At 45.6% G+C, this 15904-nt stretch overlaps 1 protein-coding gene across 1 annotated transcript in view; it reads left to right on the top strand.

Moving 5' to 3' along the window:
* The window catches only part of LOC149434986 (integrator complex subunit 14-like), a 75134-nt gene that overhangs the window by 10637 nt on the left and 48593 nt on the right, over positions 1 to 15904 (top strand). Inside the window, exons 5-7 of the mRNA XM_089663138.1 lie at positions 3933 to 4025; positions 4101 to 4245; positions 7621 to 7754. Of these exons, the coding sequence (XP_089519264.1) occupies positions 3933 to 4025; positions 4101 to 4245; positions 7621 to 7754 (372 nt within the window). The remainder of the gene's footprint in view (positions 1 to 3932; positions 4026 to 4100; positions 4246 to 7620; positions 7755 to 15904) is intronic.

Genomic DNA, 15904 nt, shown 5'->3' with positions numbered 1-15904 from the left:
GCTATAAATAAAAAAATTGCAAAAAATTTGAAAAAAAAAAAAATTTTCTTTGTTTCTATTATAAAATTTTTCAAACAGGTATTTTTTCTCCTTCACTGATGTGCGTTGATGAGGCAGCACTGATGGGCACTGATAGGAGGCACTGATAGGCACTGATAGGCAGCACTAAAGGGCACTGATAGGCAGTACTAATGAGGTGGCACGGATAGGCAGCACTGATAGACAGCACTAATGAGGTGTCACGGATAGGCGGCACTAATATGCAGCACTGATAGGCGGCACTGATAGGTGACACTGATGATGGGTACTGATAGACGGCACTGACTGGCATCACTGCTGGGCACTGACTGGCGGCACTGACTGGCACAACCCCTGGGCACTGACTGGTGGCACTGACTGGCAGCACTGCTGGGCTGCACTGGTGGGTGGCACTGGTGGGCAGCACTGGTGGGTGGGCACAGGTGGGTGGCACTTCTGGGCACAGGTAGGTGGCACTTCTGGGCACAGGTGTGTGACACTGCAGAGTGGCACAGGTGGGTGCACTGCTGGACACAGGTGGGTGATCTGCTGGGCACAGGTGGGCGGAGCTAGTGGGCGCACTGCTGGGCACAGGTGGGCGGAACTTGCGGGTGGCACTGCTGGGCACCGATCATCAGGGCACTGATCATCAGTGTCCTGATGATCGGTGCCGATCCCCGCTGTGACAACTGCCGGTTCTCGGCAGTACTTTCCTCACGATCTGACAGCGTGAGGAAAGTGCAGCCGAGAACCGACACTTGCATTTCCCTGTGATCAGCGTGTCATTGGACACCGCTGATCACGTGGTAAAAGGCCGCTGAGATCGCCGGGTGCGCGCCCCCTCGGGCGCGCAGGAGAGCGCGTTCTGGGGGGACGTCATATGACGTCCACCCAGAACTGGCCGGCCGCAGTGAAGCCGTCATTCGGCTATCTGCGGTCGGCAACTAGTTAAAGCAACAGTGTGTACTTTAAGTGGTTCTAAAGCCTCCCCCCCCCCCCCCCCAAAAAAAGTTAGCAGCTACAAATACTGTAATACTGTAAATAATGTCCTTTTATTATAAGGACACTTACCTGTCCAGGGATCCAGCGATATCCTCACCCCGAGACTATTCTTCATTCAGCTTTGGGTCCAGGCACCGGCTTCTTAACCATTTCAATACCGGGCACTTTTCCCCCTTCCTGCCCAGGCCAGTTTTCAGGTTTCAGCGCTCTCACATTTTGAATGACAATTGCGCGGTCATACAACATTGTACCCAAACTAAAATTTTATCATTTTGTTCACACAACTAGAGCTTTCTTTTGGTGGTATTTAATCACCGCTGGGGGTTTTATTTTTTGCTAAATTAACAAAAAGACACTAAAATTTTGAAAAAAAAACACGTTTTTCTTTGTTTCTGTTATAAAAGTTTGCAAATAAATAATTGTTCTTCATAAATTTAGGCCGAGATGTATTCTGCTCCATGTCTTTGGTGAAAATAACCCAAATTAGGATGTATTTTTTAGTTTTTAAGAAAGTTATAGAGTTCACAAACTATGGTATAGATCTGAATTTTGATCAATCCTGAAGTACTGATGGCCAATCTAATTTCTTGAGGTCCAAGAATGTCAGAACAGTACAGATATCCCCCAAATGACCCCTTTTTGCAGAGTAGACAGTCCCAACGTATTTCATAAGAGGAATGGTGAGTTTTTTAAAGTTGTATTTTTTTTTGTCATAATTTTTTTCGGAAAATTAAAAAATTAAAAAAAATTTCACTTTTTGTTTTTTACATGCTGTCACCAGTGCAGTACAGCGTCATCATATAACTGGCATGGCGGTGATCAGGGACACTGACTGGTGACAGTATGAAAAAAAATATATATTTTTAAAAAAACTTTTTTATTATTTATTTATTTTTTTTTTTAAGATTTTTTTTCAGATTTCACTATGACCAAAGTAGTGCAATGTTACCATAGTAACATTGTACTACTTTGGGAAAGTGATCAGTATTTTTGTTTTTTACACAATTTGCTTATAGCAAAGAATTACTTTGCTATAAGCAAGCATTTACCTGAATGACATCGATTCATTCAGGGTTTTTTTTGTGCTTAGCTGTGATTTGGCCACAGCTAAGCACATGACACAGCTGGGCTGTGATTGGCCCAGCTTGTGCATGTGATCACTGTGACCATTCACAGCTAGACACACTAGTATACAATGGATGGCATGAATGAAGCCATCCATTGTATACAACTGTCATGTGACCTGCTGTGATTGGTCACAGCAGGTCACTTGGTACCGGCAACAGGGCCGGTACTCAGATCTGTCATCGGTCGACACGGCCGGTGACAGATTGCGCGACTCTGCAGGCGTGCAAACTGCGCATGCCCGAAAGGATGCCATATGGCGTCCACCCGGAAAGGTGAGGGTTTTTGCCGGCCGCCATTTGGCCATAGGCCGGGCGGGAAGAGGTTAAAGTGTTACTGAACCCACCACAGTACAATCAGTCTGTATGTGCAGTAAAGCATGCTTGTTATACTCACTGTGGACCCACTGCACTGCATTCCTGTGCAAATCCCATGCGATTTGTGTGCGGTGCGATCGGAGCCGTACGTTTTGTATGGCTCTAATCACATCGCACCAAAAAGGTGCAGGACCCCTTTTTTTTTTTTTTTTTTTGGTCCGCACTAGAATCGGCTTGCATGGGTATTCACACCTATGTGATCCGATTCTGCACATCGCACCGCGTTTTGTGGACCGCTTTTGGGGTGTTGTTGACTTAACATACACACCTGCAGCGGTTCGCATGAACGGGGTGCGATTCTGATGCAGTGCGGAATGCGCACAGAAAACGCTGCAAATTCCACATTGTATCAGTGTGAACCCCGGGCTAAAGGGCTTTAAGATAAAAGGTTCTAGAGCTGCCTGATCACTTTTATGGGGCTTTGAATGTGTCTTGGCCTGCACTTTGACAGCAAGGCTCGGTTCACAATACTACGGGCTGTTTTCTGTACAACAAAACATGGCCGCAGGGTCAGCTCATGGTCTTTTTGACCATGCGGTGTCCCTGTGGTTCCTGCATCCGCACTCGTGCTGCAGGCCTAAAATGCGTGGTGTCTCGTAAGAGTAGCATGGTTTGGCTGCGGGTGGTTGCGGATGTGGGAAGAGATGCGATTCCTGCGACCAGTCTTAAGGAGTAGTGACTTGCAGATGAGGATTTCTCTGCGCTCTCCTCTACTACGTGCAAACTCCCAGTGATAGACTGAGGGCATTGTGCAATATAGTCTGACTGACTCAGAGTGCTGCTCATATCCCTCCCAGCTTAGCAGAAGTTAAAGAATATAATGAGAAATTCAGGTGCTCCCAAAGTAAGTTAAAGCTGATTCCTTGCCATGTCCCTGTCCACCCCCTTCCCGATCAACATGCAATTATGTTTTTCAGTCAAGTTATTCTGTTTTCACTGGGTCTGACTGCTGTCTTTTGATGGTAGTGGCCAACAGGCTATTGTAAAGGTTGCAGCACTTTGCCTTGAATCTTCTTTTAAAAACATTACATGAAAGAACACATCCCTGGACACCCTTTAGACGTGCATGTTTCTCCTTGAAGACTTGAGGAGTGCAATTTCTTTGAGGAAGACTTTAGCTGTGCCATTTACTGGTTGATATCCTAAGCCAGGATGCCAAGGATGTGCTCTTTTGTTCATATAACACTTGGGAACAAAATGATTGATGGCAGAGAAAGCTAATAGCTGTGAAAGGGGAGGGCGCCGACCATACAAATCAGGAGAGGAATTGAGCAATGATTGAAAGTAGGTTTAAGATAGTTGCTGGGTGAACTCAATTTACAGAAATATTTTTTTTACTCCCAGTATTGCATGAGCCAGAAGGGTGAATTTTCAGCATGTATTTTCAGTTTGTTGGTATTCTTTCTTCAGAACTGGAAATCATTGGCTTTATTGACATTGCGGACATCTCCAGTCCTCCTGTCCTTTCTCGTCACCTGGTCCTACCTATTGCTGTTAATAAAGGTGAGCATTTACTGAGATGTGGCTTAGCTGGGTCAGGTTGGAAGTGTATGTGCTAATTATTTGATGTCTTCATAGAGGGTGATGATATTGGGGCCGGAATCACGGATGACTTAGAAGATGAGAATTCTGCCAGCCAGATAGCAGGAAAAATCCCACATTTCTGTGTTCTTCTACATGGTAGCCTGAAGGTGGAGGGTATGGTGGCCTTAGTACAGTTGGGGTAAGTGTGTGTGTATATGTATGTATGTGTATATGGATATGTGTGTGTATATAAATATATATATATATTAATATATATATGTGTGTGTGTGTATATATGTATGTATATGTATGTATATATATATATATATATACACACAGGTGAAACACGAAAAATTTGAATATCATGCAAAAGTTCATTTATTTCAGTGCAGCAACTTAAAAGGTGAAACTAATATATGAGACTCATTACATGCAGAGCAAGATAGTTCAAGCCGTGATTTGTCATCATTGTGATGATTATGGCTTACAGCTCATGAAAACCCCAAATCCACAATCTCAGAAAATGAGAATATTCCATGCAATCAATAAAACAAGGATTGTACATAGAACAATATTGGACCTCTGAAAAGTAGAAGCATGCATATGTACTCAGTACTTGGTTTGGGCCCCTTTTGCAGCAATTACTGCCTCAATGCGGCGTGGCATGGAAGCTATCAGCCTGTGGCACTGCTGAGGTGTTATGGAAGACCAGGATGCTTCAATAGCGGCCTTCAGCTCTTCTGCATTGTTCGGTCTCATGTCTCTCATCTTTCTCTTGGCAATGCCCCATAGATTCTCTATGGGGTTCAGGTTAGGCGAGTTTGCTGGCCAGTCAAGCACAGTAATCCCACGGTCATTGAACCAGGTTTTGGTGCTTTTGGCAGTGTGGGCAGGTGCCAAGTCCTGCTGGAAAATTAAGTCAGCATCCCCATAAAGCTCGTCTGCGGAAGGAAGCTAGAAGTGCTCCAAAATCTCCTGGTAGACGGCTGCGTTAACCCTGGACTTAATGAAGCACAGTGGACCAACACCAGCAGAAAACATGGCTCCCCAAATCAACAGACTATGGAAACTTCACACTGGACTTCAAGCATCTTGCAGTGTGTGCCTCTCCATTCTTCCTCCATACTCGGGGTCCTTGGGCCTCTCCATTCTTCCTCCATACTCTGGGTCCTTGGGCCTCTCCATTCTTCCTCCATACTCGGGGTCATTGGTTTCCAAATGAGATGCAAAAGTTGCTCTCATCAGAAAAGAGGATTTTGGACCACTGAGCAACAGACCAGGTCTGTTTTTCTTTAGCCCAGGTAAGACGCTTCTGACGTCGTTTGTTGTTCAGGAGCGGCTTGACAAGAGGAATACGACATTTGAAGCCCATGTCCAGGATCCGTCTGTGTGTGATGGCTCTTGATGCACTGACTCCAGCCTCAGTCCACTCCTTGTGAAAGTCCCCAACACTTTTGAATGGCCTTTTCATGACAATCCTCTCCAGGCTGCGGTCATCCCTGCTGCTTGTGCACCTTTTTCTTCCACACTTTTCCCTTCCACATAACTTTCTATTAATGTGCTTTGATACAGCACTTTGGGAACATCCAACTTCTTTTGCAATTACCTTTTGAGGCTTTCCCTCCTTATGGAGGGTGTCAATGATGGTTTTCTGCACAACTGTCAGGTCAGCAGTCTTTCCCATGATTGTGATTCCTACTGAACCAGACTGAGAGACCATTTAAAGGCTCAAGAACCCTTTGCAGGTGTTATGGCTTAATTAGCTGATTAGAGTGGGACACTTTGAGCCGAGAATATTGCACCTTTTCACAATATTCTCATTTTCTGAGATTGTGGATTTGGGGTTTTCATGAGCTGTAAGCCATAATCATCACAATGATGACAAATCACGGCTTGAACTATCTTGCTTTGCATGTAATGAGTCTATGTCATATATTAGTTTCACCTTTTAAGTTGCTGCACTGAAATAAATGGACTTTTGCACGATATTCTAATCTTTTGAGTTTCACCTGTATGTATGTATGTATGTATGTATGTGTGTGTGTGTATATATATATATATATATATATATATATATATATATATATAGTAATGGGGTTCGCTCGGCAGCGGGGGGGGGTGTGACCCCCTGGATGGGTGCACAACACACAAACACAGGCACAGCACAACAACAGTGGAGGTGAAAAAACAAAAAGGTGCAGTTTATTTACAATATTTACAGGAAAACGCCAAACCAAAAAGAAACATCAAATAAAATCCTGGCCAACTTGACTACTTACTGTACAAACAGCTTCCCTAGCTATCCACTAGGTACAGCCTGATGCTATACCTAGTCGCTGGTAGTTGGAGGCTAGCCACACAGGCTTTTGGCTCCCTGCACACAGATAATATGTTGCTCCCGAGTCAGTTCAGGCACAGATCTGGTTCCAGGTTGGAGCCACTCCCTAAGCAGGCTGGGAAGTTTTATAACAGCCTTAATCAGCCCACTACCTTCAGCTGGGCTCATTATCTCAGTGCCGAAGGCCTCAGCACTTCCCCCCCAGTGGAACAAATCCCCATGGAGTCTGAAACCTTGGACAAATGTATCGTCCATCTAGGACGCAACCAGGTGATTTCAGCTGCCTACTGTCAGTACACACGCACGCGCACACACGCCATAGCATAATGGCCAATGACCGGTAAAGTAAATAACATTGGTTATCTCATTATGACACCAGAAAGTGGGTGGGATGGATTAGGCAGCAAGTGAACATGTTGTCCCTGAAGTTAATGTGTTTTTGAAAAATGGGCAAGCATAAGGATTTGAGCAACTTTGATAAGGGCTAAATTGTAATGACTAGACGATTGGATCAGTGCGACTCCAAAATTGCAGCTCTTGTGTGATGTTCCCAGTCTGCAGGGGTCAGGACCAAACAAAAGTGGTCCAAGGAAGAAAAACCGGTGTCATCGGCGGCCAAGGCTCATTGATGCACGTGGTGGGGCAAAGACTGCCCTGTGTAGTTTGGTCCAATAGAAGAGCTACTAGAGCTCACACTACTGAAAAAGTTAATGTTGGTTCTGATTGAAAGGTGTCAGAACACACAGAGCATCGCAGATTGTTGTGTATGGGGGCTGTGTAGCCGCAGACCGGTCAGGATGCCCGTGATGACCCGTGTCCACAGCCAAAAGTGCCTACAATGGGCACATGAACCCCAGAACTGGACCACGGAGCAATGGAAGAAGGTGGCCTGGTCTGATGAGTCGTGTTTTTTGTTTTTTTTGTTATATCATGTGGATGGCAAGGTGTGTGTCACTTTCCTGGGGAAGAGATGGCACCAGGATGCAGTATAGGAAGTAGGCAAGCTGGAGAAAGCAGAGTGATGCTTTGTCTAGTGGAGTCCATGTCTCAACAAGTCAGGGCTGCTTTAGCGGCAAAAGGGGGACCTACCCAATAGTAGGTGGCTGGTCATACTGTTTTATGGCTGGTGTGTGTGTTATACATCTCGAAATAAGTATTCTATAAACTCTTTGATGGTAATAACCTTGTTTTTTTTTTTTTTGTTTTGGTTTTTTTCTTGCCCCGTTACTTCTGTAGGAATGACTGGTGTGGTATGCTGTACTCCCAAGCTGACAGCAAGAAGAAATCCAATCTAATGATGTCTTTGTTTGAGCATGGACCAGAGCCCTTACCCTGGTTGGGGAAAATCTCGCAGCTTGGGCCTATATCTGGTACAGTGGAACTAATAAGATGTTACATTTCAGTTGCCCACGTTTTAAGAATCAGTCTGTAAGGCTATAGAGCCGTTTTCTTAACCACTTCCAGTCCGGACACTTTCAGCCCCTTCCAGTCCGGACACTTCCCCCCCCTTCCAGTCCGGACACTTTCCCCCCCTTCCAGTCCGGACACTTTCAGCCCTTTCCAGTCCGGACACTTTCCCCCCCTTCCACTCCGGACACTTTCAGCCCCTTCCAGTCCGGACACTTTCAGCCCCTTCCAGTCCGGACACTTTCAGCCCCTTCCAGTCCGGACACTTTCAGCCCCTTCCAGTCCGGACACTTTCAGCCCTTTCCAGTCCGGACACTTTCAGCCCCTTCCAGTCCGGACACTTTCAGCCCCTTCCAGTCCGGACACTTTCAGCCCCTTCCAGTCCGGACACTTTCAGCCCCTTCCAGTCCGGACACTTTCCCCCCCTTCCAGTCCGGACACTTTCCCCCCCTTCCAGTCCGGACACTTTCCCCCCCTTCCAGTCCGAAAAATTCCTGCCACTGACACCAATGATGGGGCACTATTCCTGCCACTGACACCAATGATGGGGCACTATTCCTGCCACTGACACCAATGATGGGGCACTATTCCTGCCACTGACACCAATGATGGGGCACTATTCCTGCCACTGACACCGATGATGGGGCACTATTCCTGCCACTGACACCAATGATGGGGCACTATTCCCCCCACTGATACCAATGATGGGGCACTATTCCCGCCACTGACACCGATGATGGGGCATTATTCCCCCCACTGATACTGATGATGGGGCATTATTCCCCCCACTGATACTGATGATGGGGCACTATTCCTCCCACTGATACCAATGATGGGGCACTATTCCTGCCACTGATACTAATGATGGGGCACCTACAGTTGCAAGAAAAAGTATGTGAACCCCTTGGGATTACGTGGAGTTTTGCATGAATTGGGCATAAAATGTGCTCTGAACGTCATCTAAGTCACAACAATAGAAGAACACAGTCTGCTGAACATAATACTACACAAACATTAGATGTTGCCATGGTTTAATTGCACATAACATGTAAACATTCACAGTGCAGGGAGGAAAAAGTATGTGAACCTTTGGACTTAATAACTGGTTGACCCTCCTTTGGCAGCAATAACCTCAACCAAACGTTTCCTGTAGTTGCAGATCAGACCTGCACAACGATCTGGAGTAATTTTGGACCACTCCTCTTCACAAAACTGTTTCAGTGTAGCAATATTCTTGGGATGTCTGGTGTGAATCGCTCTCTTAAGGTCATGCCACAGCATTTCAATCGGGTTGCGGTCAGGACTCTGACTGGGCCACTCCAGAAGGCGTATTCTGTGCTGCTGCAGCCATTGTTTTGTTGAATGACTTGTATGCTTTGGGTCATTGTCCTGTTACATCACCCATACATATACCTGGGGAGCTGGTTGGTAGAGGGAGAGCGTGGGTGGGCTCTTCTGCATCTTACGGTGGGGTGTCCTGGTGGGGGGCGTCAGTCGGAGCTGGACGTTGGTGAGAGAGCTTCCCTCCCGCTCTCCCTATTTAGTGAGTATTGTGTTCCTCTCGGGGGGAATGGGGGGTTATTTAGTTTCATGGGCGGTTGTTGGTCTTTGGAGGCGGTTCTTATCTTCGAGGTACAGATAATGGTGTGGGACCCATCGATGGTATGGGATGCCCGGGGACATTCCAGTTAACCAAGGTTTAACTGGAAGGTGGTGGTGCTGCACTGCAGATGGTATGGTTGTCTCTGAGCTGGTTGGTTGCGGCTGGAGGCCTTGTGTAATATGGTTGTCTGCAGGTGCATTTCAGATCATTTTTGGGGGGTGCCTTCGAAGACCAACAGCAACTCTGTATGTTTCTGTTATAAGGAATGGTTGGTGTGTTAAAACGTGTTTGTTAATAAAAGGCCGTGTTGGCCATTTTACTCCAAAATTGGTGTCATGTTTTCTTTAAGTATAATTAAAAGGGGGGGATCTGGATGAACCTATCTCTGGTGCACTAGTCATGCCGCTGACAGCTGAAACATTAAATAATGTTTTCTATATTAAAATACTGCATTACTTAATAATATAACTTATGCAGTATTTTAGCAGCTGTGCGGTATCTTACGATTTGCTGTGGTATCTTATCTAGTGAATTGTCCCCTCTGATTCGAAGGTCACAGTTGAATTTTCCTTAGGTTCGAATGTTCAACCGTGAAACGAACAGGGGGGGGTGTTTGGCCCATCACTAGTAAAGTGCTCTGATCCCATGTAATATGTCATGATCCCATGTAAAATGCCCTAATCCCATGTGCCTTGATCCCATGTGCCCTAATCCCATGTAAGGTGCCATGATCTCATGTACAGTGCCATGATCCCATGTAAGGTGCTCTGATCCTATGTAAGGTGCCCTTATCCAATTTAAGATGCTCTGATCCCATGCAAGATCCCCTGATCCCATGTAAGGTGCTCTGATCCCATGTAAGGTGCCCTGATCCCATGTGCAGTGTTCTGATCCCATGTAAGGTGCCCTGATCCTATGTGCAGTGCTCTGATCCCATGTAAAGTGCCCTTATCTCATGTAAGGTGCTATGATTCCTTGTAAGGTGCCCTGATCCTATGTGAAGTGCTGTGATCCCATGTGCCATGATCCCATGTAAGGCTCTTTGATTCTGTGTGCCATGATCCAATGCACGGTGCTGTGATCCCATGTAAGGTGCTGTGATCCCATGTGCCCTAATCCCATGTAAAGTATTTTGGTCCCATGTAAGGTGACCTGATCCTATGTGCCATGATCCCATGCAAGGTGCTCTGATCCCATGTAAGGTGCCCTGATCCCATGTAAGGTGCTCTGACCTCATGTGCCATGATCCCATGTAAGGTGCTGTGATTTCATGTGCCCTGATCCCATTTAAAGCGTTCTGATCCCATGTGCCCTGATCCCATGTAAGCTGCTGTGATCTCATGTACCCTGATCCCATTTAAAGCGCTGTGATCCCATGTGCCCTGATCCCATGTAAGGTGCTTTGATCCCATGTACCTTGATCCTATGTAAGGTGCTCTGATCCCATGTAAGGTTCTTTGATACCATGTGCCCTGATCCTATGTAAGGTGCTCAGATCCCAGGTGCCCTGATCCTATGTAATGGGGCCCACTGTGTGCACTGTTCCCAAGTGATGTGCTTTGCTGCCTCCCATGTAGTGTGCTCTGTTGCCCCCCCCCCATACTCTGCTTATCTCAAGTTTTATCCAGAGTTTAGCATTTTTTTTTTTTCAGAAAAAAGCAAGCACAAGTCTTACAATAAACATGTATATTTTAATATTGATTCTATTTTTTAATACTATTTAAAAAATAATTGCTGTTATATCAACAGCTTGCTGATCAAACCAATGTTCTGTGAGTTGTACATCTCAACATTACTTTATGGGTTCCCCGAAATCTCCAACTTTTTCCAGGGGTCCCTCCAATGTAAAAAGGATAAGTAACACTGCTCTGGTGGAACCTAAAGCCCCATATAGCCAGGTTGAATATTGGCTGAAATCAGCTGGTACAGTAGTAGATAACAGCTGACATTTGGTCTGTGTGTACAAGTCATTATTTGACAGAAGCCGATGTCACAGATAGCTTCTGTCGAACGAGCATGCTGGAAAGTCAGTAGCCGACTGACATCCGATCAGTGCTTTCAGCCAATGGCTGCGAGCGCTGATCGTGTGTGTTCTGAAAACAATAGCTCAGTGGGCAGATTGCGGTACTATCATCGCATCGATTGTACAAAGAACTTCTCACAAGTTCTCACAAACTGCTCCTCAGTTTTTTTTTGTTCAGCCCAGATTACAGCGTGTACCAGGCTTTAGGGTTCCAAGGAACCCTGGTTGAGAGAGGCTGCACTAAAGTGTACAGGAGGGTGCACACCTTTTTTTTTTTTTCCACAATAGGTATTACAAAGCACATTCTTATTTAAGCTGCACAACTGCTTTAATAGCAGACTTTTCAAAAGTTCCGACCAGGTCAAACCAACCACTTCAGAACATAATATTCAAAAGTTCCGACCAGGTCAAACCAACCACTTCAGAACATAATATTCAAAAGTTCCGACCAGGTCAAACCAACCACTTCAGAACATAATATTCAAAGGTTCCGACCAGGTCAAACCAACCGCTTCAGAACATAATATTCAAAAGTTCCGACCAGGTCAAACCAACCGCTTCAGAACATAATATTCAAAAGTTCCGACCAGGTCAACCCAACCGCTTCAGAACATAATATTCAAACATTCCGACCAGGTCAAACCAACCGCTTCAGAACATAATATTCAAAAGTTCCGACCAGGTCAAAGCAACCGCTTCAGAACATAATATTCAAAAGTTCCGACCAGGTCAAACCAACCGCTTCAGAACATAATATTCAAAAGTTCCGACCAGGTCAAACCAACCGCTTCAGAACATAATACAAAACATGCCCTGGTAGTTTTAATTTCCATACCTAAGGTGTCTAGAGGTCTAAAAATACCATCAATTTTGCCCTGTCTGGAAATAATGCAAAATACGGAGCGTGTTTACTGCATAGGTACATTGTTAGACAATAAGCCATTTTTCCATGCAAATTATGCGCAGGTGTAGGAATGCCTTTGAAGCTCACGTGTGGGGCCTTTTAGACTTTTTTTTATTGCATCATACCAAAAGACTGTTATTACCAATCTCACAATCTCTGAAGGGAAGCAGCGATGCTCTGATTAGTTGAATCATTGTTTATTGTGAACTTGATTGAAGGAGTTGTTGATTAGAAGATCTCTCCTCCCCGTAGCCTGGCTTTGGATTGGCTACATCTGGATGGAGCGGTGCTTGCTTCAGTGAAATACTCCATGCTGGCAGTGACCCATCCACCTCCATCAAAAGAAAAACAGCAGAAACGGCTCCATTTCTGCTACTCTGCTGCTGACTAAGGCTGAACAACGCAAGTCTTGCCTGAACCACAATATTCAAAGAATATCTCCAGCCTTGATTGTTTTGGCGAACACTCAGGAATTTCCTTCCTCGCCTGAGGGCCTGGAAATTAATACTTGATGTGTTTTTAATTTCTTTTTTCTTAACAAGAAAATTGAGTGTTCCTTTTACCCTGTTTAAAACAAGAAGTATTCCGAATCCTTTGGATCCTTCCAAATGCAATGTAAGACATCCTTTGGAAACCAGCAACTGGCAATACAGATGGTGCTAGAAGACTATTGGCTTTCGCAAAGAGCTGGTCTGCCATCAGGGGGGCATCAGTAGTAGATGGTGTGGGCGGCCCCTGGGATTAGGGAATTAGTAACTGCCTATCCAAATTTCAAATTAAATCCATGTGGTGGTATGACCCATAAACTGCTCTGTTGAGAAAGGAAGACAAAATATATTAGCAAGGGTAAAGGCAGCTACATGGATTAAGAAGAATATATCTAAGTATGAGCAAAACAGTTTTCACATACCTATAAAATTGTGACATCCACACTATCTTAGCCTCTTGCCAATGTAACACATATGTGCAGCGGCAAAGAGGGTGGGCTTTAATGCCCACACACTACACATATGTTTCCTTGGGTGACGGGAGTTTCTGTGCTGAGAGTTCACTCAATGCATGCTTTCAGCACAGTCTTTGACATCTCCCAGGCACTCTAGTAATGATCGGCACTGTGACAGCCATTCACAGCATGTAGAAAGAACGTCCCAGGTGTCTCACATCCAGCAAAACCCAACAATCTGTATGGTAAAAGCAGCCTCAGCCCAGGCTCCATCCAGGCCATGCGCCTCAACGCGTTTCGCCCTGCCCAGTCATGAACATTTCATATGTATTCATTTTTTTAATTGAGGTTTATCACTGTCATAAGAGAGCTCACATTCCCCTTTAATGAGAGCCTAAATGTAAAGATAGGTGCTCTTGAAGGGCTTAGATCTTTAATGTCTCAAGTCCATCTGGATTGTCATAACCCCAAATACCACCAAAACTATCCCAGACTCCTCTGGACTGTCCCAGGATTTTAACAGAATCCTGGTATCCCGTGTGTCTAGGACCGAGAGATGGAGCGCACAGCTCCAGCTCTTTGCAGACGAACTGATCTCCTGCTTGACAGAGTCTACTCAGTCCAGGTAGCAGAAGGAGGAGGACGAAGAGAGCAGATTCGCGGGACAAGGACTGCAGTGCAAGGTAAGTTTTGTCCACTGACACCATTGTTTACTTTCACCCCCTACTGGGTGCTGTTGTTCCTCCCCACCGCCCTCTGGGTACTATTGTAAACCAGCCCACAGGTCACTACTGATTCCCCCCAATACACACTGGTACCGTTACTGACCACTATTTTTTCCACACCCAGTTCTGTGCACTACTGTTCTCGCCCACCTTTCACAGTCATCTAGGGTATTTTTATTCCCCTCGCCCTCCGCTGGGCAACATTGTTCTCTCTACTTTGGCTGGGGACTAGTTTTCCCTCAACCCAATCTTAGCATTGTTGTTCCTCCCATACCCTGCTTATAACCTCCCCCCCTCCCCAGAGCATTATTGTTCCCTCCCACCTCCACTGGGCATTATTGTCCCCCTTGCTATGGTTTACTATTCCCTCCACCACCTTCTTAGCACCAATATACCTTCTGACCCTCTCTGAGCATCAATTTTGCTCCCATTATGTTCCCCGAGCGCCGCATAGAGAGGGGGTGTCACCAAACTCATCTGGTCTTCTCACCCTGCAGCTCCCCTGAAGCCAGATCTTCTCCACATCACAAGCACTACAGCTGCAGCAAGGATTCATGTAGCAGAGCAGCGCTTGTGATATTGATGAGATTGGATGCTAGGGGACGTTGGAGCCACGTTCTTCTTTCACAGACCTGAAGTGAAGATTAGTTAACACACAGTGGACTATCAGCAATGTCCCTGCGCTCCTCACAACGTAAGTCCTGCCCCTTCTAGAACTGTGGGGCATTGTCTATGGGATTGTCCCAGGATTGAAGCATAATCCTGGTGTCCTGCTGATCCAGGTCATGTCCTGAAGTCCAGGGCTGAATCTCTTGTTCCAGCGCTCAGCTCTGATCTATGCACCTACTGCCTGGCAGTGTGATCTCACCAGCAAAGTAAGGGCCCCATGTTACACCCTTCTGACCCCTGTATGTTTCACAGTCCTGACCCTGCACTTTATATGCTGTGTCATATACAGTATGTATAGTACGTGATTACCTAATTCTGACCAAGACATTTATTGTCTCTCTGGTGTCCAGTTGCTAGGTAGTTCCCAATTATTTAAACGAACCAGACAAGGTGTTCACATCTATATCCTGTAAGCAGGGAACTACAGTGGGGCAAAAAAGTATTTAGTCAGCCACCAATTGTGCAAGTTCTCCCACTTAAAAAGATGAGAGAGACCTGTAATTGGCATCATAGGTAGACCTCAACTATGAGAGACAAAATGAGAAAACAAATCCAGACAATCACATTGGCTGATTTGGAAAGAATTTATTTGCAGATTATGGTGGAAAATAAGTATTTGGTCAATATCAAAAGTTCATCTCAATACTTTGTTATATATCCTTTGTTGGCAATGACAGAGGTCAAACGTTTCCTGTAAGTCTTCACAAGGTTGGCACACACTGTTGCTGGTATGTTGGCCCATTCCTCCATGCAGATCTCCTCTAGAGCAGTGATGTTTTGGGGCTGTCGCTGGGCAACACGGACTTTCAACTCCCTCCAAAGGTTTTCTATGGGGTTGAGATCTGGAGACTGGCTAGGCCACTCCAGGACCTTGAAATGCTTCTTACGAATCCACTCCTTCATTGCCCGGGTGGTATGTTTGGGATCATTGTCATGTTGGAAGGCCCAGCCACGTTTCATCTTCAATGCCCTTGCTGATGGAAGGAGGTTTGCACTCAAAATCTCACGATACATGGCCCCATTCATTCTGTCCTGTACATGGATCAGTCGTCCTGGTCCCTTTGCAGAGAAACAGCCCCAAAGCATGATGTTGCCACCCCCATGCTTCACAGTAGGTATGGTGTTCTTTGGATGCAACTCCGCATTCTCTCTCCTCCAAACACGACGAGTTGTGTTTCTATCAAACAGTTCTATTTTGGTTTCATCTGACCATATGACATTCTCCCAATCCTCTTCTGGATCATCC

Source organism: Staurois parvus, unplaced genomic scaffold (genome assembly GCF_062004578.1).
Source record: "Staurois parvus isolate SC_StPar_1 unplaced genomic scaffold, SC_StPar_1.0 ptg001632l, whole genome shotgun sequence".
In the NCBI taxonomy this organism is placed as follows: domain Eukaryota; kingdom Metazoa; phylum Chordata; class Amphibia; order Anura; family Ranidae; genus Staurois; species Staurois parvus.
The sequence above is the reverse complement of the archived record's forward strand: the minus strand, read 5'-3'. Positions and strand labels throughout refer to the sequence as shown.